General features: G+C 32.7%; 3 protein-coding genes and 1 pseudogene across 3 annotated transcripts in view; 3 read left to right on the plus strand and 1 right to left on the minus strand.

Moving 5' to 3' along the window:
• Positions 1–619: 619 nt before the first annotated feature.
• LOC149425920 (mitochondrial import inner membrane translocase subunit TIM50-C-like) lies at positions 620–13,827 on the plus strand. Its single transcript, XM_089643902.1, has 7 exons — positions 620–773; positions 983–1,163; positions 1,820–1,991; positions 2,873–3,006; positions 4,335–4,560; positions 8,834–8,957; positions 13,083–13,827. Exons 1-7 carry the CDS (start codon positions 620–622, stop codon positions 13,277–13,279), a joined length of 1,188 nt encoding a protein of 395 aa, XP_089500028.1. The 3' UTR covers positions 13,280–13,827.
• On the minus strand, positions 13,753–20,048 carry TAF1C-like (TATA box-binding protein-associated factor RNA polymerase I subunit C-like). The gene is made up of 3 exons (XM_089642247.1): positions 19,677–20,048; positions 18,865–19,071; positions 13,753–15,243 (listed from the first exon to the last, which is right to left on the minus strand). Exons 1-3 carry the CDS (start codon positions 19,963–19,965, stop codon positions 13,889–13,891), a joined length of 1,851 nt encoding a protein of 616 aa, XP_089498373.1. The 5' UTR covers positions 19,966–20,048; the 3' UTR covers positions 13,753–13,888.
• LOC149425922 (uncharacterized) lies at positions 15,736–17,402 on the plus strand (annotated as a pseudogene).
• A 1,193-nt stretch (positions 20,049–21,241) lies between the features above and the next one.
• Positions 21,242–25,105, plus strand: part of Blm (Bloom syndrome helicase) — a 42,481-nt gene continuing 38,617 nt past the window's right edge. Inside the window, exons 1-2 of the mRNA XM_089642272.1 lie at positions 21,242–21,615; positions 23,904–23,989. Coding sequence (XP_089498398.1) covers positions 21,539–21,615; positions 23,904–23,989 — 163 coding nt within the window. The 5' untranslated portion in view covers positions 21,242–21,538. The remainder of the gene's footprint in view (positions 21,616–23,903; positions 23,990–25,105) is intronic.

The raw sequence follows: 25,105 nt of genomic DNA on the forward strand, positions 1-25,105 counted from the left end.
TTTGTCAACCCATTAGGCCACCGGCACATTAAATCTTTAACGTCATTATTTTTATTATTATTTTAAAACATACTTACTGAAATTGAAATGTATGTAAATGAAGTTTAAAAACATGAATCAACATTGAGTGATTTATTTATGACCGATAGTATTATTTTTTGTGTTTATCGTGAATTATTTGAATAATAATAACATTTCTAGATAGCGCTATTTTGTTTTATTTCAGTTCAAAAGCGCTTTTCCACAATAAACCTTGAAATAATATAATTTTTACTACTTTTTTATCAATCCTAGATATGGTCGATTGTAAAAAAAAATTCCGAAATTTATTAATAAAATTCGACAATTTTGTATCTTTTCTGAAAAAAACAGATTTATACAATTTTCTTTTCCTCGTCGTAGAATACCAGAAACCCCAGTCGTTTCTCAAGAAAGTGAATATTCATCACATTCGTAATTTCGTACTTACTCAGAAGAAAATAATATTATTATGGCCATAAACTAGTATTACAAGTACCAAATAACTCCATTTATGTTTAGAAAAATACAATTTAATTTAGAAGAAGAAGACGCGGCACTGCAAATTTCTATACATTGTGTAATTTTTAAAATTTAAATAATGTCGCTTAAAAATATAATATTTGCCGGAAAACGAATTTCCCAAAATTTATTTGGACACAAGGCTTATCACAAGGCTCAACCATCCTCTTTAAACAAGAATGTAATTATTTTATCCTCAAACTCTATCCGGCTATTCGCATCTGATATTGCAGGTTAGAATGTCAATACAATATAGTTTTCTTAGTAATTCAGAGTAATCAAATAAAATAAGTATGACAAGGCTTTAATAATTGATTTTGTCAACCACACGGTAGTGACTTAATATTACGTAAAAGTACTTGGCGATTTATTTTATTATAGTCTTATCAGTCCATAGTCAATCTGTTTTTTATTTTAATAATTATTTTATTTAACTTTATAGGAAACCCACCACCCAAAGAAAGTACACCAGCAGCGGGTCCCAATTTGTTAGGTCAATTATTCCCTCAAACCACAATCGGAGCTAACACAGAAGAGATACAAAAGAAGCAGGAGGAATTGGAAAAAGAAACCAACGAGAAGACACAAGAACAAAAAAAGCAATGGCAACGAATGAAACTAGGGTATTTATTGATTTCTACGGTTTTATTGTTTTCGGAACATAACATAAAATATCATGAGTGACAGTACATTTTTTATGAGACATTCCGGACTCAATATCTTTAATAATACAAAGATACAAAAGCCTCAACAATGTAATAAAACATCCTTATTAAACACCAGCTTTGATGAGGAAAATCCACTTGGATGCATGATAGCTGCATTAGCAACCACCAACATATTGTGTCCCTATTTACCTTTGATTTCAACTTATCCAAATTCTTTCAAAAATAGCATTAGAGTGTCGAAAGGAGGGATATATAAATTTGGTAAATATTTGAACATTTTATACTTTTATTAGGCACAGATTAAGGAAATTACACTTTGTTTTAACTTAATTGCTGCACGAAACAACAATTTATATCGGGGTAGATGGTAAAAGATGAAATATAATTCCATTTTTATTCAAACAAAATTATAAAACGATTCTATTACTTTTTGGACTTTTTTTTGTATAGAATGACACTTTCGAGTATTTCGTTTCAATCTAAACACGCATAAAATACTTAATTAACTCAAACTAAGAACCTAATAAACTATTTTGAACCTAACAAACAAAGTGCAGCGGTTAGAGAAATAATTACCATATATTTTGTGTAAATTGGGACGTGTTTTTCAGGTTTGCACTATTTGGTCTGTCACTGGCTGCGATGGGCGGATGTCTAATTTACGAAATGGGAGGTCCCAGGCTGGGGGAAAATGGAGAAATCATTGAAGATGAATTTACACATTTACCTCCCTTCCAGCAATATATAAAGCGAATGTGGAAGGAAATGACTTTCTATCAAAAGGTATGATCAATTCTCTCGTAAATTCAATGGAAAATTATTTATATTTCTTCATGGATTGAACAACATTCTGACAAACTGCATTTTCAATTCTTCAATAGACTCATCTATATGTTTTCAAAGTGATGTAACCTGGTGTAACATCAGTAGTGCAATCACTTGAGAGGTCATACCAAACGTCATCGTTCTAGTATCTTCTGTCTTTCATTTTCTTATAAGACTACTGTACTTTTCTGCACATTACGGCCAGTGATTATGATGCCCCCGGTATTGTTTGGTGATAGATGTTTAATAGTATGCCAATATCGCTCTACCACCTAACACGGTTCTGTGAAGAAGAAATGTTAGTATGAGGTGAACCTGATAATTGGGAGGGTCAATATCACTGACACTTAAAAAATGTTATAATGCCATCTGGCCACTCATGTAACATATTTTTTCTTTCTTTTTGTAATATTTTATGTTTATATATTTTAGTGATTACTTGTTTGCTTCACTCAAATGTGTAAATTTTTAACCTCTATACAGGCTTAGTCCTAGTGTGGTTGATTTTTATATGAAAAATTATGATTTATGTAGTGAGAAACAATAAATAAAAATTTATTTTTTGGAATAACTTAAGGAGTAAAACCTGAAATTGTAATATTTAATTATTGAAGCAATATTAGCGATTCCTAAACGAAAATCTTAAACAGAAAAAGAGCGGTGCCCCGGCAAGGCAAGGGTCCTGGGTTTGAGTCCTAGAAGTAACCATATCTTTTACTGTTTCAGATTTTCATTTAGAAATCGCTAATATTGACTTCAATAATTAAATAAATTATTATAATATGCCAAGCATTAGGTACATTGCAGTATGTAATGAATACATATTATTTGTCTAACAGATGATCAAAGAGCCTTCTCGTGAGAAGCTCCTGCCCGACCCGGTGCCCTACCCGTATCAGCAACCCTACACCCTGGTGCTGGAGTTCACCGATGTCCTGGTCCACCCTGACTGGTCCTATCAAACTGGATGGAGGTAATTTCATGATTCTGATTGTCAGCTTTTCAATAAATTTGCCTGCTATGAACAAGCTATTTCCTTGTTGAATAGTTTTTAGGGTAATAAGCCATGTTGCACTTCCTCCCACTTCATGAGCTAAAGTTTCGGACAGCCTTGCATTATCCATTATCCCAAAAGGCAGTCAATAGAACATTATTGGCTGTGGGAATCTTAAATCATATCTAAGCTGTTTCCTGGTCATTGATTATTTTCTTTTGTGCTGTTATCAGGTTTCCGGCTATCTATACTTCTTTGCAAGACTTTACTCAGGCATTGTCGATTCGAATAACATAAACTTTGTTTTCCAAAACTAGTACTGTATCCAATTCATTGTTGGCTTTTTTTATAGCCTTCCTTGGCAACACAGAGTCTTTTTATTTGTGTTTACATTACTGCACTTATGATTCAATTGCTAAACAAACAACAAGCTCATTTGAACTCACCCCATTGACAATGAATTAGACAATCAATGCTGTTTTATAACATTACGGTTCTATAATAAATTTATGTAGCTTTGGCTGTTTTCATTAAATATTGAAAACAAACCTCACAAAATGTCAGAATTTTTTAGAAATTGACGTTCCGGTCAGATATGCAAATTTGTAGTTTTGCAATAGAACTGCTTAAAGTTTAGTTTCTTTCTATTTTTGAGATCAAGAAATATAGTGTTATTTGATATTTGCATTAACCCCTATTTACTTAATTGGAGAAATATGTTATCAAAAACTACAAATTTGCACATCCGACATTGTTCTTCGGGACCATAAATAAACCACTCACTAGATTCCTCTATTTAATCATAGATATATCTATGTATAGACAGTACAATTCTCATTTGGAGCCTACTTATTATGCTAAAAAATTAAAATGAATGAGAGTCATAAACTGACGGACATCTCGCTAATATTGGATTAACAATATATTAAAATCTGTCAAAACTACACGAGAACGGCGCAGTTCGAGATCAAAATATCGAATGACCATAAATGTTCCACTCAACCAACAGTTTATTCCATAGACTTTTTAATTGGTGGATATAATTAGGCAACAATATGACGTCACAATAGGAGTTATACCCCTCTGTTCGGGACCGTCAAAATAAAAAATAAATCTTACACATTAATACTAACCATAGATAAAAATGTTTCTTTCCATAGAAATTGATCAAAATGGAAACAAGCTACGGTATTACATATTATTTCCTAGTATGTATTTTCACACTAGGCTTAAAGGCACTTTACAGTAAGATATATTTATGGCTCTGGGATGCAATCCTATCATAACTGATAATTTGTAATTTTTAGGTTTAAAAAGCGTCCGGGACTGGATGCATTTTTGGAAACAATGGCGTCGACAGCGTACGAAGTTGTCATTTTCACAACAGAAAACCCCCTCATGATCTGGCCCATCATCGAGCAGCTGGATCCCAATTCAAACAGAATCACATACAAGCTATTCCGTGACTCAACCCACTTTGTCGATGGCGTACATGTAAAAAACCTGGACAACCTTAACAGAGATTTATCAAAGGTAAAACTTACATAAATTTTTTTCAGTATTTAACCTCTTGAACGTCGGATTAATACCCCCAACTGTCGATTTGTATGCGAAAATTAGCTTGATTGAGTTCTTGTTCAAATTTTGGGATAAAACTACAATTAATATTTTTGCAATTATTTTCTGTTTACTAGATAATATTTCTTAATTATTCATATATATTTTGTATTTATATGGTCAGACGTTTCCCCGGAATAGAGAGCGAGCTCCGAGCATGGTCTTAAAAAATTTCATTCACCGTTTGACTGGTTAAACATTAACGATCGTACTGAAAAATGTAGTGAAAATTTTATTCAATTGATGAACGACCGTGTATTTGAAAACATTACTAATATAGAAACTGACATAAAATAGTTAATGGAAAGATATACAGGGTGTCCGGAAACTCGTAGTACAAGCGGGAAACTGGTGAATCTACATCACATTTGGAGTCGATTTTGTGGTATATTTTTTTTTAATTTGAGCTTTCGTTATCGAGTAAATCGAGTTTGAAGTTGATTTTTTTTTTTTTTTGTTTTTAATCAAATTCTTATAAATTATTACTGAAGATCAAAGTACCCAACTAATTAAAATTATTTGAAAGTAAAACAAATGAAGAAACTCGGATTTGAAGCATTATTTTGAAATCACCCTTCATTTAACCCGGTGTAATCATAAAATATTTCTGCTCTGCAGGGTTAAAACATCTGTTATTCAACCCTAAACACCAGAAAAAACTTTAACCCTAAAATAGCCGAAAAATATTTTTTTTTGGTTTTTTTTTTTTTTTTTTGAAAATGCTCAAATCAAAAAACTTTATGTTTTTTTGGGTTCCCCATGTGGTGTAGATTCTCCAGTTTCCCGCTTGTACTACGAGTTTCCGGACACCGTGTATACATTGTTTACACAGCCAAAGGGGTTGCTTATCTGTTATATAAACTTGGAATTTCTCATTGAATTTAGGAATATTTTAAATGTGCTATATATTTCTTCTTTTTGAATATGTTGTAAAAACAAATATCATTTTAAGAAACTCACCTTTTAGATTATTTGAATTAGACTTTGATATTTATCAATTTGAATATTTTAATTTCAAACATGAAAAAAGTTGCAAAAAAAACAAATATTTTTATTCCAAATGTCGAAAAATTGAGAGAATGCAAAATTTTAAAACTTTACTTTATTATTTATTTCTTTACTTTATATTTATTCCTTTTATTTAAGGAATCTGCAAGAAAACTGTCACCTCACTTTTAATATCGTTTATACAATAAAATATTTACCAGCCTCAGAACAGACTTTGTCTAGTGAGGAGGGTAAGGAGAAAAATCATGTATGTACATAACTAATAATAAATAAACGCCCGGGTTGCCGGCACTGAAATTGAAAATTGAAAAATATTATAATAATTTCCAAAGAATAACAACAACAAAAAATGAGATTTTGACTTCATTGTTAGAGCAATATAAATGTTGATTTCTATGATTTATATTTACCTGCACATACATCAAACCTTTACAAATAATTGGATAATTTGTAGAGCGCTATTTTTGTGAAAAATCACCTTACATAACCTTAAATAACATTACGTTATTAAAAAACATCACTTTTGTAGAATTCATCTGCCAGCTCTTTCGGAGCCCAGTTAAAGATATTTTTTATTAGTACCAACTCGAATCTAAACTTTCACAGTGTACAATGTGTAACAAAAACACCGTTTAACAAATGTGAAGTGTACAAATAGTAAGGCTGAATATGTATACAAATTTTCTTACTGGTACTTAATACTTCTCCATCAATATTAACTTATTGTTCTCTCCATTGGAGTTAGGCATTGTTGTAACATCCAATTTCACACTAAGGAAGGGTTGTTTCACAGAATTTGAACAATTCATCAATTCTTAATAATTCAAATTTCGAATTTGAACAATTCAAATTTAATAATTCCAACATTGATGTCTCGCTTACGCCCTTCTTCTCCCCCTCTCCCCACAATGTATTTTAATCTAATCCTACCCTTCACAACTAATCGCATTAGGGATTAATTTCATTCGTAGCTGGTGAGCCATGCTGAAATTACATCATTTCAAATTCATAATTTTTTTCCTTGTTGACCGTAGCTAAGTCCTGTTTTAACTCGACCATTTGGCATTTCATCCGTTTGTTACATTCCTGTTGAAGATACTACCCATAAATAAATCACTCACTAGAATGATAACTCTGTGCTTTTTGTATGAAACAAAGTGGTCCTCTATTTGATCATAGGTATACCAATATTTAGATTATTCTACGTCACACCATCGACGAGGATAGAGTAAACTAATAAAAAAGGCGCGACCATAGACAACATAATTCTCATTCACTAGCCTAAAATATTATTTTTTAAATAAAAATGTTTGAATGTATAAATGTTCCCTCACGACAACAAGGTTCTATCTGACAAAGTACTGTCCTGTGAAAAAGAGCTTTAAAGTATCTTTCTTTACAGCTCATTTACTTAGGACAGCGCTTTGTTAGATGAAAACATGTTGTCCTGTTGAAAAACAATCGAGCTGTCGTGAAAATTACTTGAAATTTGAATGAACATTTTCAAATAGTATTGTTCTTACAGTATCGAATTTTAACTTTTCTCCGTTTATAACAGAAAAATAAAAACTAGTATAAGTATTTTTATTTTAGCAAGACAATAAATTATAGACAGCATGTTAAATCATTAATGAATAAGGTAGAACGATGGAATTATACCTTGCACAATATAATACGCACAATCCTGGCAGCAACACGGATACGGTCTGAAAAAGAAAATAGATTCAATTCTGCGGTCAAGTTAAGTTAAGGCTGCTACAAATTAGCAAATTAGGAACAAAACAAAGAGAGATTCTCACCTGCTTTTTTGGTTACAAACACGTGTTGTTGTTTTGTGTTTGAGATGTCAAGAATAACCGTTTGAGTGCCAATCGTAGATTTTCGTCGATTCGTCTTTTAACGAAGATTGCCCATCGTCGATTTCCGTCGATTGCGTCAGTCGTGTTCTGATTCGCGCGTACGTCGGTACGTAAAATTCTCATTTTTTCGAAACGCCTGGACTTCGGGATCCTCCTCCGCGTGATTCTAAACCAATATTCTTTAATAAAACACCGAAAAAAACATCGAAATCCTTGAAAATTCAAAGAATTTATGGGGTTTTAAAAAAATATATAGTTTCATAAAAAATAATGTTTTTTTTGGTGGCATTTTACAAGCAACTGTATGAATTTTTTTGGCACTCAAACGGTTAAGCGTTGGCAATGCATAATTTCATAATGAACCACTCGCCTTTTGATTCCGATAGAGAAATGAGAGCCACAAACTGACGGACATCTCGCTAATATTTTATAAACAATAAATTAAAATCCTCCACAACTATATGACAGCAGCGTAGTTCGAGATCAAAATATCAAATAACCATAAATGTACCACTCAGCCAGTACTCAGCTGTCAACAGTTTTTTTCCGAAGACATTTTTTCATTGGTAGATATAATTAGGCAACAATATGACGTCACAAGCCAATCTTCGATCGGAGTCATACCCCCTGGTTCATATGATCGTGATTCCTACTACTAGCTGTCAAAATCGGAATAATCGATGTTGTGGTACCTTCGGCCTGAAGAAAGTTTTAAAAAAGTCTTTGAGATGGTGCGTCTTTAGAAATAAAGATGGCGATGGGGGGTGTCATTTCTTTGAAAAAATATATATGTAATTCCTTACTTAAAATAAAAATATGTATGATGCATAAAATATTTATGGTTACAAGGTAGGTATTTAAGTACCTACTTACAAATACTTATGATTTAGTGGGAATTAGGGAATAATTCTTCTTTTACTCCATTCTTGATAATTTATGCATCCACTTTCTATGTTACGAACACCTCTTTTCCAAGGGCGCATTTGAAAAAATCGTAATATATATATTTTTTAATAATTGACTAGGACTATGTATTTAGTTTGGAATATTAAGTGCGGCCTAACTTCTTTTTCTAGCCAATGACAGCTAGCTACTACAGGAATAACACTAACGGTTACAATATACCTCTCCCTCTATCTAATAAAAAATGTAGACAACAGAATGGAAACTCTGAGCTGGAAGGTCACCATTGTTGTCTGAATCTGCCATTACTATTATTTGCCAGCAGAAAAAACATATGGTGTCTAAATATATCAACCAACCAATGTCATGAAACGGCTATAACGCGGACAAAAATGAATGACTCGACGTTTTGTTTACAGGTTATCGTAGTAGACTGGAATGCACAGTCTACCAAATTCCACCCTCAGAACACATTACAGTTGCCCAAGTGGAGAGGTAACGATGATGATACAACACTACTTGATCTTACAGCTCTTTTAAAAAGTAAGTTGCTAAATATTCTATTTTTGGTACAGACAATTATTTGTTGTGGTATTCCATAATATATTAATAACAACTCATATGGTCTCACAGAAATCGTTGTCTCGAAAAGCTTTCACCACGCTTTATATTAAAATCTAGAAGTCAACCACTAAATAATTCAAACGTGCACCTTTATGAAAAAGGGATCATCGAACTCGCAGGTGTGCCCGTAGGCCGGCGACCAGTATAATATCAGGCTTCCATGTTCGATATAGGCACCGACAAGCAAAAGCTTGAGGTCTGAGACGCTGAAGCTGAGTTCAACTGCAACATGCCTGAACCCATTCTTTTTATTACTTTGTAAAATGGAATATGATAAAGTCACAAAGGTATGTGTAGTGAAAATATGGCTAATAGGTTAGAAAAAAACAATTTATTAAGCCTTTTCCTACTTCTCCCACCGGAACAAGTGACAAGAGATTTTTCAACATACAATATGGCAGGAGAAATCCCGAATCATCTGCAATAATAAGTGTTTTATTTATTATTTTTTTTGTAACATATAGATATAATATTCTCACTGGGATCTCCCGTGCTGAGGATCTCATCAACGTGTTATTTACGCGTAGGTATTCAAAATGTTTTTGCTTTTCGCTGTAACGTATATTGGATAAGGATCATCATCATCATCACTGTCATCATATACTATATGTAATATTAATCATCAATGTTGAAGTGCGCAATTCCCTACTTTTCCGCCAACAGAACTGTAGAAATGGCGAGTAACTATCGGATTTCGGAAAGTAAAGGCTAAAGTTAAAAGTGACGTAAAACAAACAGTTAAATTTAACATTAACAATTACTTTTACTCTAGCAAGCGTTGAAGCAGACGGACCTCAGATTTTATTGCAAAGCGGAAACAATCCGACAGAATATGGCAGATGCCTAAGGGATTAAAATATTTAAAAACTTTATTTTTTATCGTTACCGGTTTGAAGCCTATCATGGCCATGTTTAGACTGGTTTTTAATTTTTCATTAATATATTATTATAGTACACTATTTTTGGGATATCAGGGGTAGTAAACAACAATATTGTCATCTCGAATGTATCTACTTATCAATAAGAATATACAGGTGTCCCAAAAGTTAACATCATCATTTGGAGGGCTGACAGGCCAACTCATGGCAGACCAGAAGATATCCTGGTCTTTCATGAGCCATATAGGCCTAAGGTCTGAGGAGTTAAATTATTACATGTTACATTATATATGGTTGCCTGAACCAGTAAACTTTCCCATATGGCTTTGTTAAAAATTCTTTAGTTTTCGAAATATTGGCATTTTTATGAATTTTGTGAAAATCGACACCTTATACATATCAGTTTTTCAAGTGCCACAGCTACTAAATTCCATATTCTATTATATATATTTTTTTACACAATCCTGAAAAACCCTCTTTTGACTGACTTCTCATTTTCATTATGTTTTTCTTTTATGTTTTTTTCTGTATATAATATGAATTTTATGGGGAAAGTTTACTGGTTCAGGCAACCATATAACATGTAATAATTTAACTCCTTAGACCTCAGGCCTATTCTGTCAGAAGTTCAAACTATTTCCGCTTTGCAATAAAATCCAAATAAATGGAATATTACTGAATGTATCCGAAAACTTTTTTTGAAAGTTAATAAAATATGCCTTCAAAATATATGTTTTTTGAAATGATAAATTTTCTAAATCAAACATCAAAAACTTTTGAAAATTGCTCCCTTTACGTTTTTTATAACTAAAATTACTGATTTTATTAGACAAATATATTATAAACATTACCGTCTACTCATTTATTTGTCATTTCATATACAAATACTAAATAAAAAATTCTCATAAGTCTCATAAGTATTTTTTAAATTGCAGTCGGAACCTTTGGTTTCATAAAGGTGCATTTAAGTTTTAATTCTACTGTTATTAATTTTTGAATTTGAATATAAAGAGTGGTGGTTTTTTTTTCTAACACCGTTTAGATCATATTTGGATCGTCTTAACCATATTGGTCTTAATTATTATTCTTAAACTAAGTTAAAAAAACTTACATTCGAGAAAACAATGGTTTTTTTCAGTTCCATGATATTTCATCAAAATGAAAATTAAACACATAGAGTCATTAAAAGTGATGAAACAAAAACTAGGTTAAATAGTTACCTACATAATATTATATATTACCTAGTTTTTGTTTCATCATTTTTCATGACTTTATATCACATTTTGTAGGTGTGTTGAACTGTCATTTTGATTTTATTGTGTAAAGACAACAATCACTATGGAACTATATTGTGGCATACATTTAAGTAAAGACAACAATCACTATGGAACTATATTGTGGCATACATTTAAGATAGAGGTTTAGCTTAAGCTCTGAACATGTATTTATTCATATTTCTATTTTTGAAACTGACAATTCATGGTTGAATTCCATTATGATATATTATAATAAAACAAATATGAAACTTTTTTGCACTTTAATTTTATTGACTGTAACCGGTTTCAGCTCGTTAAAGCCATCTTCAGACTGGTCCAGTCCAGTCCAGACCAGACCAGTCCAGTCCAGTCCAGACTGGTCCAGTCTGAATATGGCTTTAACGAGCTGAAACCGGTTACGGTCAATAAAATTAAAGTGGAAAAAAGTTTCATAATTGTTTTATTATAATATATATATTTATTACTCCAGAATATTTTACAGACCAATCAAAAAATATTTTTAAAAGTTAGTGAACTAAGTGCATTCTTCAAAAGAAAATTGTTTGAAGAAAGTTCTATGCTATCAACATCTTCTTCATTTGCATTTCCTGAATTTTAAAATGGGTGATGAATCGGTGGAACATACTTTAATAGTGACACTATGTCATTCTTCTATGCTTGTGCGATTTGATGCCCTGTAGGGTACAGTTGGATTAGGATCTGAAAAACTGAATATTTATTATGAGTGGCTAATTTCACTTGTTTTAGTCTACCATTATTTATTACAGTGTGATAAGATGGAGGAGCGTGGTGGGAGGGGGGGAAAATAAAAACAACAGATATGATTACATCCAGCTGTCCACATTTTGTTTTCTAGCCTACTCTTTAATCCAACCCTAGCCTTCTTTGTCTTGTTGCTTTCTCAAGTTTCTCATAGTTCGTTTCAACCATATGAACTAACTTTGAAAATGTGACTTATTGCACATAGCCTGAGAATTCCAAAATTTTTTTATAACACCTAACAATAAACTCAATCTGCTGCATTCTTCAAAAAAACGTGTTTTTTTATATAAATATTCATGGAAATTATCTGGCTTATCTTCTGAAACACTAGGAACATATTAAGACATATAAACCGCTTGTAGTGCTAGAGAGCCATTGAATGCACCCACATTTGATTGTTTATCGCATATTTTTAGGATTCGCAAAAAAATTATTAAAAAATCGAGAATTCTGCTATTATTTGTTTTAAAATTGCCATTCGTAGTATCTACTTGGAGAAATATTAAACATTATAACTTCTCTATGTTGTCTACGGCCTAGTTGATGAGCACTGCTTTAAATTTAAATTCTAACATGATTTTTTAATATGTAAACACTTGATTAATGATTAGTAGAAAAAATATTTCAATAATTTCAGTTCATGGAATTTTAATAACAAATAAGTCAGAAGAGATGCGAGACATCTTTTGTTAGAGTGTGAAACTACTAAGTTAGCTTTACAATTAATCGAAGATTGCAACTCGCTGGAGCTTATGAAATAATTTCAATAAATGTTTTAAAATATCTCTTCAAATTGCCCACATTTTAGCCAGCGTGAGCTTGCGGGCGTTTGCAAATTGTAAAATATGAAATATTGTGGTTGTGGCACTTGAAAAACTGATCTAAGGTGTCAATTTTCACAATATTCATGAAAAAGTGTCAATATCTCGAAAAGTAACGACTTTGACTTTTATCAAAGTCACATCATGATATTCTGGTCCATCATGAGTCGGCTTATCAGCTCCCCATGGGATAATGTTAACTTTTGGGACACCTTGAATATGTTAAAACCCTGTGAATTTGATTGCGATGAAAGTTCATTCACTGCGAACTTTTTTTACAAATATTTATTTTGTTTTTATTTTCAGCTATTGCCATTTCAAACGTAGAAGATGTTCGGGAGGTGTTAATTTACTATAGTCAGTTTGAGGACCCAATTGCTGCATTTAGAGAGAACCAGAGGAAACTCATGGAACAAATGGAAGAAAAGGAGAAGGAAGCGAGGTCAGCGCAGCAGCCCATGACCAGCAAGTGGTCCAGAAGCTTTCTCTCCCACAGAACTTAGTTTTAGTGTCTACTATATTATTTATAAGTACTTTATCGGGCATATACCAATCATTTTTATGGATGTAGAAAATCATAGAATAAAGAAGAACTCGAGAAATGCCCGACATGTCTGGCGAGTATAAGACAAGAGCGATGGGCTACTGGAACGTTTGTTTCCATTCAAATTTGTATGGCACTTCTAGCTATCTTTTTTATTTTATGTAGAAAATGAATGAAGATGTGGTTGTAAAATATATTATTTAATCAGTCGAAAGCAGGTTCAAATTAACGATTGAGTGACATTTTATGTATACATTACGGAAAAAAGATAAATGTATGAATTGCAGAACTTAAATTTGTACCAGGTTTTGTGTATTATCTTGTAAGATATAGGTTTTATCAAAATCATTTGGATTAAGTTTGCTGATCTTAACTTATGTACAATTAATGTTTACAATAGTTTTTTTTGTAAATAAAATGAAAAAATACATGTTACTGTTGCTTTTTTTATTTAATTGTAATTTATCACGACACAATCAGATCCAAAACTTATCGTCTTCATTTATCACTTATTGGTTATGTGAAGAGTAACCAGGTGAATTATAAGTCTGCAAGCTGTAGAGTATACTTATTCAAAATCATCTTCCAGGTTGAATTGATTCATCCAAGCGTCGACTTTGAATTTGGTGTCAGCCGGTGGAGGAATTAATTCATCTATTTTTCTATCAGTTTCATCAAATTCCCAAACACTGAGTAATTCATTAGCCCACATGTCCGTATAATCATTCAGTCCTTTCAATGATTGTTTCCACCTTCTTTTTGAAGCGAGAAATTTTTGAGACTTTCTTTGTTCTCTTTGCGGATTTTGTTTTTTTAATACATCTTGAAGTTTACTCATGTTTATTTGAGAGGACACAGTAAAAAGTAATCGGTCCTTTTTTAATAATTGTTCTGCCCAAGAATCGAGATGGATATACTTTTCACCTCCATCCAAATATTTAGTTTGTTCCCGGTCGAGCGTTTGAGAAAACACATCTCCCGCAGAATTAAGAGTGAACAAATTAAAATCATTTTGGTTATTCCAAAACTTCATTCCAGTTGTTGACATTTGAAACCTTTTTTTCAAATTAACTGTTGGGTCTAAGCATAAACCGAGTTTTTGTGCATTGTCCAGTGTTTTTTTAATACAAGGGGGATGCCAGGGAAAATAGATTTCTGAATCACTAACATTTAAATCTTTTGTTTTTATTTCCTCATTGAAACGATGCATTATAATACATAAATCTTCTGATAATTGACTGCTAACACTAATCATTTCTCTGTCTTCTAATGCTTCTGTACTTATGAAGAGTGGGGGATATTTTAGACCATGGCTCCACTTTGCTACAAATGTATCTGTTTTAAGATATCTTAAATCACAAAGAAATAAATTATGGATGGTTCCTACAAAAAGAGCATTGGGTTTGTTTGAGCAAATTTTTGAGGAAGTCATATTATCGCATTCCATTAGAAATACAGGAGATATAATATGAGAGTTTTGTCGATCCCTGATATCTAGAATAGACAAATGTTTCTTACAGCTTTGTAAGATGGAGTTACTATCAAATATCTGTATGGATGACCAGTTATTAATTGTCTCACTCAGGGCATTATTATTTACTATATCTGTTGTCTTATCAGCATCAATATCATACATCTTAACTGTCCCTTTTGTATTTACAGTGATAACACCGTTGTACGCATCATCAAAAGCAAAACCGGTAAACGGAATCTCTGCATGAAGTGTTTTCAAGGGTTTTGGTTTGGTGCTTTCCTCATTTGAATCTAGACTGATGAGATTTATTTGGTGTTTTTGTCGGAGACCAATAACATTTCCTTGAGGCATTCTATGAAACATGGTTTCATGAATAAGCCCGTGGTTTTCACAAACATATTTTTTAGATATATTCTTTTGTCCCTGAATTGAATCAAGATTTTGAATACCTGAAAAGACAAAATTGATTAAACAAAATATCAACAGTTAAAAGGCCATCTAGGGTAAACGGTACTATCTCTGGCACCCCCCCATTGATTGGCACTCCTGAATTGAAACAGTAATATTATTGGCTACGGCGAGAAATATATCCCAATTTTAGACGTATTGTGTTCCCACACTATCCTTTTTCTAGATGGGCATAATTTATTTCATACATAGGGCAAATTTTTTCAACTGTCAACTGATCCGTGGGCGCGGGTGGTGCTCATCACGTTTTATCAAAATTTCTTATTGTTTTCATAAGGTAAGTCTTCCATTATTTTGATAATTATTTCAAGTTTTTACAAGATATTGATATATTTTAGAGTATTGTGTTGTAAATAAAGGCCAAAGGCGAGTTTCTTTGCCATCCTTATTTAGTTTAAGCGCCTGGATAAGATAATTGCCCGGTGCCAATGATTGTGTGTTACATTTGTATGGAGGTCTATTCATTGGCATGCATGTCAATCACTGTACTTTCATATAATAATTGATAAATTGTGTTTTTTTAGACAATTGATATGTAGTTTTGCTTAAATTCAGCAGTAAAGTTTAGAACATACATTTGTTTAATTAAAGTATTATTATTAGCAGTGCCAATCACTATAACCTGCACATGCCGATCACTATACTGATAGGTGTGCCAATATTTACACTGCCAATGATACACACTCTAAAGTTTACACCATTAATTGATTTAAAATTATTTATTAAAGTTAGTTTTGTTTGTGTTTTTTACAGATATCAAATTAAAATGCCTAAAGTTCCTGCTGATTTAAAGTATTTCAAAAAATAGAAGTAGAACGACATTCAGAAGGCTTTAGATGCTGTGAAAAGTGGTATGTCGAAAAAAGCCGCTTCTAAACAATTCAACATTCCACGGTCTACTATTCAATTTAGATTAAGTGAAAAATATGTTAAGACAAGACCCGGACCAGCAACAGTTTTAACAGAAGAAGAAGAGTCTATCCTCGTTCGGTGGATTAGTACAAGCAGTCAGAAAGGTTTCCCACGAAGAAAAGAAGATATTCTGGAGAGCGTGCGATATTTTCTCAGTAAAAATCCTCGACCAAATGCAATTATTAACAACAACCCAGGAGAAGGATGGTATAAATTATTTTTACGGAGACATCCTGAAATTTGTACCCGAACGGCTGAGGCAGTAACTTCAGCGAGCTCGGTTGTTTCAGAAAAAAACATAAGACGCTGGTTTCAACAAATCTACGACTACTTACATGAAAACGAATTAACTGAAATATTAAATGATCCAAAACGTATATTTAACGGTGAAAAAACTAATTTCCAGTTATGTCCCAAAAATTCTAAGGTTCTGGCTATGAAGGGTACAAGGAATGTTTACGAAGTAGAACACGCACCAAGTAAATCATGTCTAACAGTAATGTTTACTTTGTCAGCTTATGGTGAGATAACTCCACCAATGGTAATTTTTCCTCTAAAAAGAATGCGACAAGACATCATTCGATCTATACCAAGCGAATGGGGAATAGGATTGTCTGAAAATGGATGGATGAAAGGGGACATCTTCATTTCATACATAAAAAATGTCGTTCATCCGCATCTGTAGATCACACGTTAAATTTCCTGTAATTTTGTTTCTCGATGGTCACAAGAGTCACACAACTTTTGAATTAAGTCAGCTGTGTCAAGAATTGGGTATAATATTAATAGCTTTATATCCCCAAATGCAACCCGTATTCTGCAGCCTGCTGATGTTTCTGCATTTAAACCAATGAAAAATGCATGGAAAAGGGCCGTTTTGTAATGGAGAAGAACTAACGTTTCAAAAGTTCTTACTAAAACTGACTTCGGTCCGATCCTTAAGATTGTTTTGGAAAAAATTACTAACAAGACTGTTGTAGTTAATGGTTTAAAAGCTTGTGGACTTTTCCCTTGGAATCCAAATGCATTGGACTATTCCAAATGTTTGGGGAAATCTAACCATCCTCTCACTCGATTAACCTCACCATCCCAAAAACCACAAGAAAATACAAATTTATTGAACTACGAAGACTTTAAAAGGATTGTTGGTGAAGAAAAAATTAAAATATTTGAGAAACACCAATTTGACAATGAATCATCAGATTTTTTAGCACTGTTTACGATTTAAAAAAAAATTAAATGATCAACGTTCACTAGTTTCGGACAACGAAGAAGCTGAAGAATTTGCCGGAATATCGGATGATTTCTTATGCTTTGATTCGGATGATGAAGTACCTTTGTAAACAATAATTGCCAACGATTTGCAAAAACGAGCGAATGACAGCCACCTTTTGTCAAATGACATGCCAAATCAAGAATCGCCTCAATTGGAGCTAGCAGATAGCATCCCTTCTTGCAGCAGTGCATATAATTATTCACAAAAGTCCACAGAGATGAAAATAATAAATAACGACTTTGTACAAAACCAGCGCGTTACTCCCACAAAGCACAATTCTTCATTAAATGATATCCTGAATTGGCCAAAGACGCCAGAGAGGAAAACCAAAAATATGACAATGAAAAAAACTTTTGTTTTTGACTAGTAAAGAGTGGCTTGATATTGAGGAGGCAAAAATGAATGCAAAAAATAAATTGGTCTTAGAAAAAGCGGCTAGAAAAACTCAAAGAGAACAAAATTCCAAAGTTAAAGCTGAAAGTTCTAAACTGATTAAAAAATCAAGAAAAATATCGCAAAAAAAGAATAATAATACTGCGATTGAAAATTTGCCCGTTCAAAAGCCAAATGAATGTTTGAATTTTGAAGATACTCTTCCACCAAAGATAAACAAGAATGGTTCGACTTCAACACAATTTCATTCAAAAACTTCTTGTAACCTCGTGCAAATACCTACAAAATTACAAATAATTACTCTTCCTGAAAAGGAAAAATCAATAGGAAAGGAAAATGAATCATCAACATCGAATAATATTTTCCAAACCAACAGTGCAAGCGTACATAAATCTGTTGAACCTAAAATAAAAATCATTTCATGCGTGACACTCAAAAAACCATTTAAAATTATAGTTAAAAAACCCGTTTCTGGAAAATAATATTCAAAGTCTACCAGATGACACGAAAAATCTTTCGGAAAGCAAAATTATTGAAGCTTTGCTAAAAGAAGATTGAAATTTCTTAAAAGAAGTACGTAATACCCACCTACCGCAGTATTTTTTTAATATTTGAAAAATATAATTTTTTAGTAAAATGTATCCTCTTTGTGAATTGTATCCTCTTTCAATAAAGTTTACTGAAAAAAAATGTTTTCTTTACAAAAATAATATATAACACAAAGTGCCAATGATTATACTTCTTGCAATGCCAATTAATGTATCGTGGGTGCCAATAATTGTACTTTTTATATGTTTGCGATTTGATTCACTATAGTGAGAAACGCAAGCAAAATTAAAGACAGGCAACATTGAAAATGTGCACTCAATTGTTGAACAAGTCAACTCTAATAAATATATTTTAAAAAACTTGCAATGATAACACAAAATCGGGTAACAAGTTGGAAGTTTACCATAAAGTGCCAACCATTGTACTCCTTACCCTATATATTCACATAAAAATAATATTATTAAAGACTCGCCTAATTCATTACTAGATGATTTCAGTAAATAGGTGTTGCCAGCTATATCAATGAGGCACAAGTTGCCATTTCCACTCAAGTACCAGTTATAGTAACTGTCAAAATAAGGGTCAGGATCTTCGTGCAATAGCCTAGTAAACTTTAAAAGGTAAACTGGAATTTCGGCAGCCCCATTACAGTTTAATTTTACTTCTGTAATTCTATGTTCTGAAAAAAAAAACAAACATTAGTGCAATTTCATGGATATATAATATTTATTTAAATGATATCTGTGATAAACCAGAACCGCAAACCAATTTTATAATACTAACCAAATTTACAGTATTCAAATCTAACAAATGAAAAACACTCCAAGATACAGAAAAAGCAAAATAAATATACTTTATCTTACTTAGGTCTTCAAAAATGTCACTTTAAACAACTATTGAATGTATGCTAAATATTTCCCTAACCACAGTACTTTTAATGGGCACATGTTTAACTTAATTACTACAAGAAACACGATTTACTAATTGTTAAAAGATGCATTTTTATGCATGCAGTTCAAATGTACCATATAAAACGATCCTATTGCCGCCATTTTGGACATTTTTGTATGGACTGACAATTATGAAAGTTTAGTTTCAATGTAAATATGCAAAAATTACTTAATTAATCCAAACTAATAACCTAGTTTGTGCATGTAAATAGTTGTTTCTTGTGGTAATTATTCTTGAAACGAGGTGTAATTTTCGTAATCTGTGCCTAAAAATGCGGCGGTTAGGGAAATAATTACCGAATGTATTTGTTTATTTATATAATAAAGGACTCACTCATCAGTTTTTTATGGGCCGTTTTCATTATTCTTATTTTGTATTTCCATGCATCTTTGGAAGATGCGTATTGGCCACATGGATCATTCATTTTAATAGCATCTGGTGAAGTAATTGGTATTGGCAGAGAGCTTCTATATGGGAATGGTTTGTACGATATTTGACTGGGGCCACTGTCATCAGAATTTACATACAAATTCTGGGATAAGAACAAATGATGTGGAAGATAATACGTTCGATGATCTTCAGAAACTTTCTTATAAAAAATTGATGCGTTTGGATTTGTCATAGTGTTTTAGTTTAAAACAATTATAAGACAAATTAACAAAAACGGAATATAAACAAACTCGCACATGGAAATGACAACTGACGTTTAACACAAAACCATGGACATAAATAATTTATAGATCGGAATCGGATTGCATAACCCATAAATAAACCCAGCCATAGATTGATATAGTGATGGTCAAGACCGAAATATTTACATGATCGAAACCTCAAAAGAATCGAGTGATCAACAGCATTCGGTGTATGTCAATTGCCTACCGACCCGTGGGACGACGACGGGCTTACAGTAATTGACTCGGTACGAAGTTACCTACCTTAGTTGTAATAAAGCCTATTTATTGTTTTTGTGTTTAATTCGTAAAAATCCATTTAAATAAATGGTGATCTCATACCTTTGAAATCTTTAGAAAGTGAACTTTTACAGACACTACAATAAATGCTAATTCAACTCATCCTTGATCTCATAAATTATCAGCTTACCATTCAATGGTACATAGACTCATTAACATTCCTTTGGACGATAAAGCGTATGAGAAAGAAAAGGCAACGATACAAACCATCGCGGTTAATAATGGCTATTACATAAATAACAATGAAAAAATATATAAACAAGAAATGTAAAAATAAAATGAATTTAATATATCCTGTAAATAATAAAAAAATAGAAAAATTTGTGTGTCTCGAATTCATCGGTCCAATATTCATAAAAATAGTAAAAGAAATTAAAAAATGCGGTCTAAATATAGCTTTCAAAACCAATACTAACATAGGAACAAACCTTAAAAACTCTAAAAGTAGAAATCCTAAACTTAATAATAGTGGCATTTATAAATTAAAATGTGACCACGCCGACTGCAACGCTACTTATAACAAACAGACGGGAAGGGCTTTCTCAACTTGATTCAAAGAACATATAAGATGTTATAATAATAAAGGCACTTTTTCAAAATTCGCAGAATATCTCTTAGTGAATAATTAAGCCCGCTTGACAACAATGAACTTAAACCCTTACATATAGAAAGAAAGGGCCTTAGCAGAAAAGTCTCACAATGGACTGCGCTGTAATCCGTCACCACACTTTCGGACTGTACTTTTCAGCGCTGCGGCCTGTAGCGGTGCGTTGTAAAGCCCATAAATAAACCACTCACGTACCGCCGCTCCGAAATGGCGTGTTATAGCCGCTAAAGTCGTGTATTCGGTTGGAGCCATGTTGGAGCGAAAATGTTGTACTATCATGTTGGTTAAACTGTCCGATTTGAGACCAAAATCATGTTTTCTATGGAACGTGATGTCTGACATATCTGATTTTTAACGTCTCTAATATTAATATTTCAGTTCAACTCAAGAGTGGTTTATTTATGTCTTAATCAATCTAACTGTGGGTGGTTTATTTATGATCTCACTTCACAACAATTATTGGAAAATTCAAATATTCTACAGATGATAGTGAGATTATTCTAAGTTGATCAAACTAAAAGCACATAAAGTCTGTGTAGGATTGAAAATTTGTTATTAACTCACAAAACTAAGAAAATAACAATTGCCTTTATTTATGTTAGCAATTCCTTATTATAATGTCCTTAAGAAAGTCTTTAAGTTTGCCCAAAAAACAATCGTCTATGTTTTCATTTATTAAATCAGGAAATGAAAGGTAAACATTTTTCTTTATTTACATGAAAACAGTAGTTTTACCTTTTCCCTCCATCGGTGACTTATAATATTCCAAATTGTTTTAAACTGCGGTCAAGGAGAAGGAATGACAAAAAGTCACTACACATAATTTCGCTTCTAATTCTAAGTCTTCTCATGCTAAATTTAGAGTATGTCGAATGTAGGCAGTGAAGTGCACCTGGGAATATTTCTTAACCTTTGATAAATTCCCCAAAGTCTGAATTTTTTAATTACGGAAGTTATTCTAAATGAGATAATGTCTCCTAATTTAATTTTTGGTCATTATTTCCCTAACCGCTGCACTTTTAGGCACAGATTATGGGATTTACACTTTGTATCAACATTTACTACAATAACAACTATTTACATGTCCAAATAAAACAATTCATAATTTGAATGGCAGTACCGCCGTGCCACTGATTACATGTACTGTGACGTCACACCAGAAACAATTCATAATTTGAATGGGAGTACCGCCGTGCCACTGATTACATGTACTGTGACGTCACACCAGAAACAATTCATAATTTGAATGGCAGTACCGCTGTGCCACTGATTACATGTACCGTGGCATCACACGCTTATCGGCCGGCCGCAAATACCAACATTTTGACAGTGTAAAATAAACATTTTCAACATCTTCGGTATTTTCCAAAAATACAAAAGGTTGTGCCCTCGGCATTCTCTAATCAATAATGATACATTTGCAAATAACTTGAAATTTCACTGTAAAAGACAACCTCATTGGTTAGTCTTGGAATTTCAGATTTCAAAATTCCCGCAATATTCCTCGTTTCGGGAATTTTCCTAGGATTATTCCCCCAAAAAGAAATACCTGGAAATTTACCCATCACTACATGTAGGTTAGGATAGTTTCAGTTAGCATAAAAATGATTATCTCAACTGTCTTTTAAACCCTTTAAATTCCTCGTACCATGATTTAGTACTCCTTAAAATGCAAATCACCCGTCGTACACCGGCCGAAACTATTATCGTAATAACTTAGATTTTTGCAAAATGAAATTTTTGTAAATTGTTACTGTCTTACCAGATATTGTTTTTATATATTTATAAAAAATGTATATATCTTTCCCATGTAGTTTTATTACTACTTTTATTCAAAGAAAAAAATGTTTTCTTTCTTATGTTATAAAAACATATAATGTAATGAAGATGTACGAAAATATTCTTGTGTTTTAATATATTTTCCAGCTAAATAAGTGTTCTTCACAAAAAAAATAAATCATGTGTGGCTTTCCTGTTCCAGTACTATGACTTTTGAAAATCGGTAAAATCAAAATCTAGTATCACCTCCCGTAGTTGGCGCACTTTACCCCCGGAAACCATTGACATCAATACAAAGACGCGTTATGTTCGTAATAATCGAACAAAAAATATGGCACATTCCTATTTCTAGATTGAAATCGAATAACGAAAAGCACGAGAAAAGAATAGCCACAACTAATTTCAGTGGATTAATGAAATGGCATAACATCACACATAGCTAAATGAATGGAAAGCATTAAAATGAGATAGCCATTTAAAGAATATGTGTACGGGTGAAATGGCTATGTTATTATGAACGGCCCCATTTCTCTTGCCTCCTCGCGACACCAGTTGCAAGCTTAGTGGCCGACTAACGGGCGAGCATGTCCGCGGCAAGCACGACGTCACAGGCAACGACGAGCATTTTTCTATCGACGTCATGCTCAGCTTCTTGCCACGCACACGCTTGCCTATCAGTGGACCGCTTTTACCCTTATTCTAGTTGTACAAATGAGCGAACAGTAGTTGAATACAAGGTACTGTAAATAGGTTGTCCTTCATACTCTGATGTGTTTCTGCGTTCGCTGTCTCACATTATTTTATTCCAAAATCATTGTGAATAATTGTATTTAATGAAATAATAAGTGATTTTTGAGTTCATGCGAATGGAAAGAAACTCCATCGGATTCGGTTTTTGCTCGAGAATGATTTGTGCACATCTCAAAAGCACAGGAAGGCATTTTTTTCACACAAAGAGCCGGTGACAGCTTGTCTGACCGACGGGCTTATGTGTTATACTTAACGCGGTAAATCACCAGTTTGTCCACTGGACCCAGTTCAGTACAACCACGCGCATTGTCTCAGTAACCTATCTTCCCTTTTAATTCATCTAAGCCGGAAACTCTGTATATTTACGATTTTTTTTTTCAATGCTTAAGTTTTATTTTAAATTACTCATACCATTTGTTTCATTACCTATTTAACCTAATTATTTTATTTCAGCTCATCTTCATCCCCAACTAATAGTAACAGTGGAGAATCAAAAAAAGAGTCTTGGAAATTGGACTTGAAGGCATTTTTAAAAAATGGTATAAATATTTATTTCACAATTTTTATGCATTGAAATTAAAAACATGCTATTCAGGATTATTTGACTAACAAACCTTTTCACAAATCTGACAGCACAGCTTAAACTGGCAGCAGTTGCCTCTAATACTGGAATATAACCCTGTGAATAATATTTCATATTTTATAGCATTTTAGACGTAACCACAGATCAAAGAAACACTAGATATGGAATTAAGGGTAGGGGAAGAAACTAACGTGTGCGGGGCAGTGCGGTAGTTGTGAGGATCTACCTTTCAATGGATCAGTTTGCGGGCCACTCACATTGCATTTAAAATATTTTAGTTTTCGTCCCTTTTTAACAACAGGCGTGAATTTCTCACCGTCGTGAAAAAGTTTTTACTTATTTATATATACCTAAAATTTTGTAACAGTAAATAGTGTCCCTTTTGCAGTTGTCGGATAATTTACTCACCGCACTTAACTAAAATCACTTTGTATCTGGCTACTTGCGTTTTGATAGTATGGGTGTTTAACAATTTTAGTGATTTTACCATATATATATATATATATATATACAGGGTGTCCGTGGTCAAAGTGCAATAACTTCGGGAGGTGATTCTACATGATGGTAGGAGCAAAAAAGATAAATAACTTTTTCCGAAATTCCAATTTTTTTTTTCCTTACAAAAAGACATACCTACTAAAAATCCTTAATGGAGGTACACACTTACCTGATAAATTCGCTGTGTGTTTGTCGACGCGAGAGAGTTGGAAGTTATAACAATGCGCTTCAAAATCGTCTGTTTTAAACCGAATTCGAAGAACAAAGAGAACTGCACTAAAATAGTAATACGAATTTACACTTTTAACGATAAAAAAATATTAAAAACTTAACCAATTTTCACGCTTTTTTACTAACTTAACAGATTTTCAAAATGTCCGCCTTCAGCTAGCATGCAAATATGTAAACGTAAAGTGATATTATTTACAACTCGTACATTGTTGCGTATTTCATCTGCAGCTTGGTGAATATTGTATGTGAGGTATTTGTTTATAATATTTCTTTAAATTAAACAAATCACAGCTGTCCTGTTATCAGCTGTAAAGCGCAGGAAAGGGGGGTAGCCGGTGTTAGT

Source organism: Hesperophylax consimilis, chromosome 2 (genome assembly GCF_061612785.1).
Source record: "Hesperophylax consimilis isolate HC1 chromosome 2, BYU_Hcon_1.0, whole genome shotgun sequence".
In the NCBI taxonomy this organism is placed as follows: Eukaryota; Metazoa; Arthropoda; class Insecta; order Trichoptera; family Limnephilidae; genus Hesperophylax; species Hesperophylax consimilis.

Coding starts and splice junctions, on each gene's coding strand:
- LOC149425920 (XM_089643902.1), top strand. CDS start 620: ATGTCGCTTAAAAATATAATATTTGCCGGAAAACGAATTTCCCAAAAT. Junction 1,164..1,819: donor TGGCAACGAATGAAACTAGG/GTATTTATTGAT, acceptor CGTGTTTTTCAG/GTTTGCACTATTTGGTCTGT. Junction 1,992..2,872: donor AAATGACTTTCTATCAAAAG/GTATGATCAATT, acceptor TTTGTCTAACAG/ATGATCAAAGAGCCTTCTCG.
- TAF1C-like (XM_089642247.1), bottom strand. CDS start 19,965: ATGACAAATCCAAACGCATCAATTTTTTATAAGAAAGTTTCTGAAGAT. Junction 19,072..19,676: donor GGCCCATAAAAAACTGATGA/GTGAGTCCTTTA, acceptor TTTTTTTTTCAG/AACATAGAATTACAGAAGTA. Junction 15,244..18,864: donor ATCATCTAGTAATGAATTAG/GCGAGTCTTTAA, acceptor TTGTCTTTTCAG/GTATTCAAAATCTTGATTCA.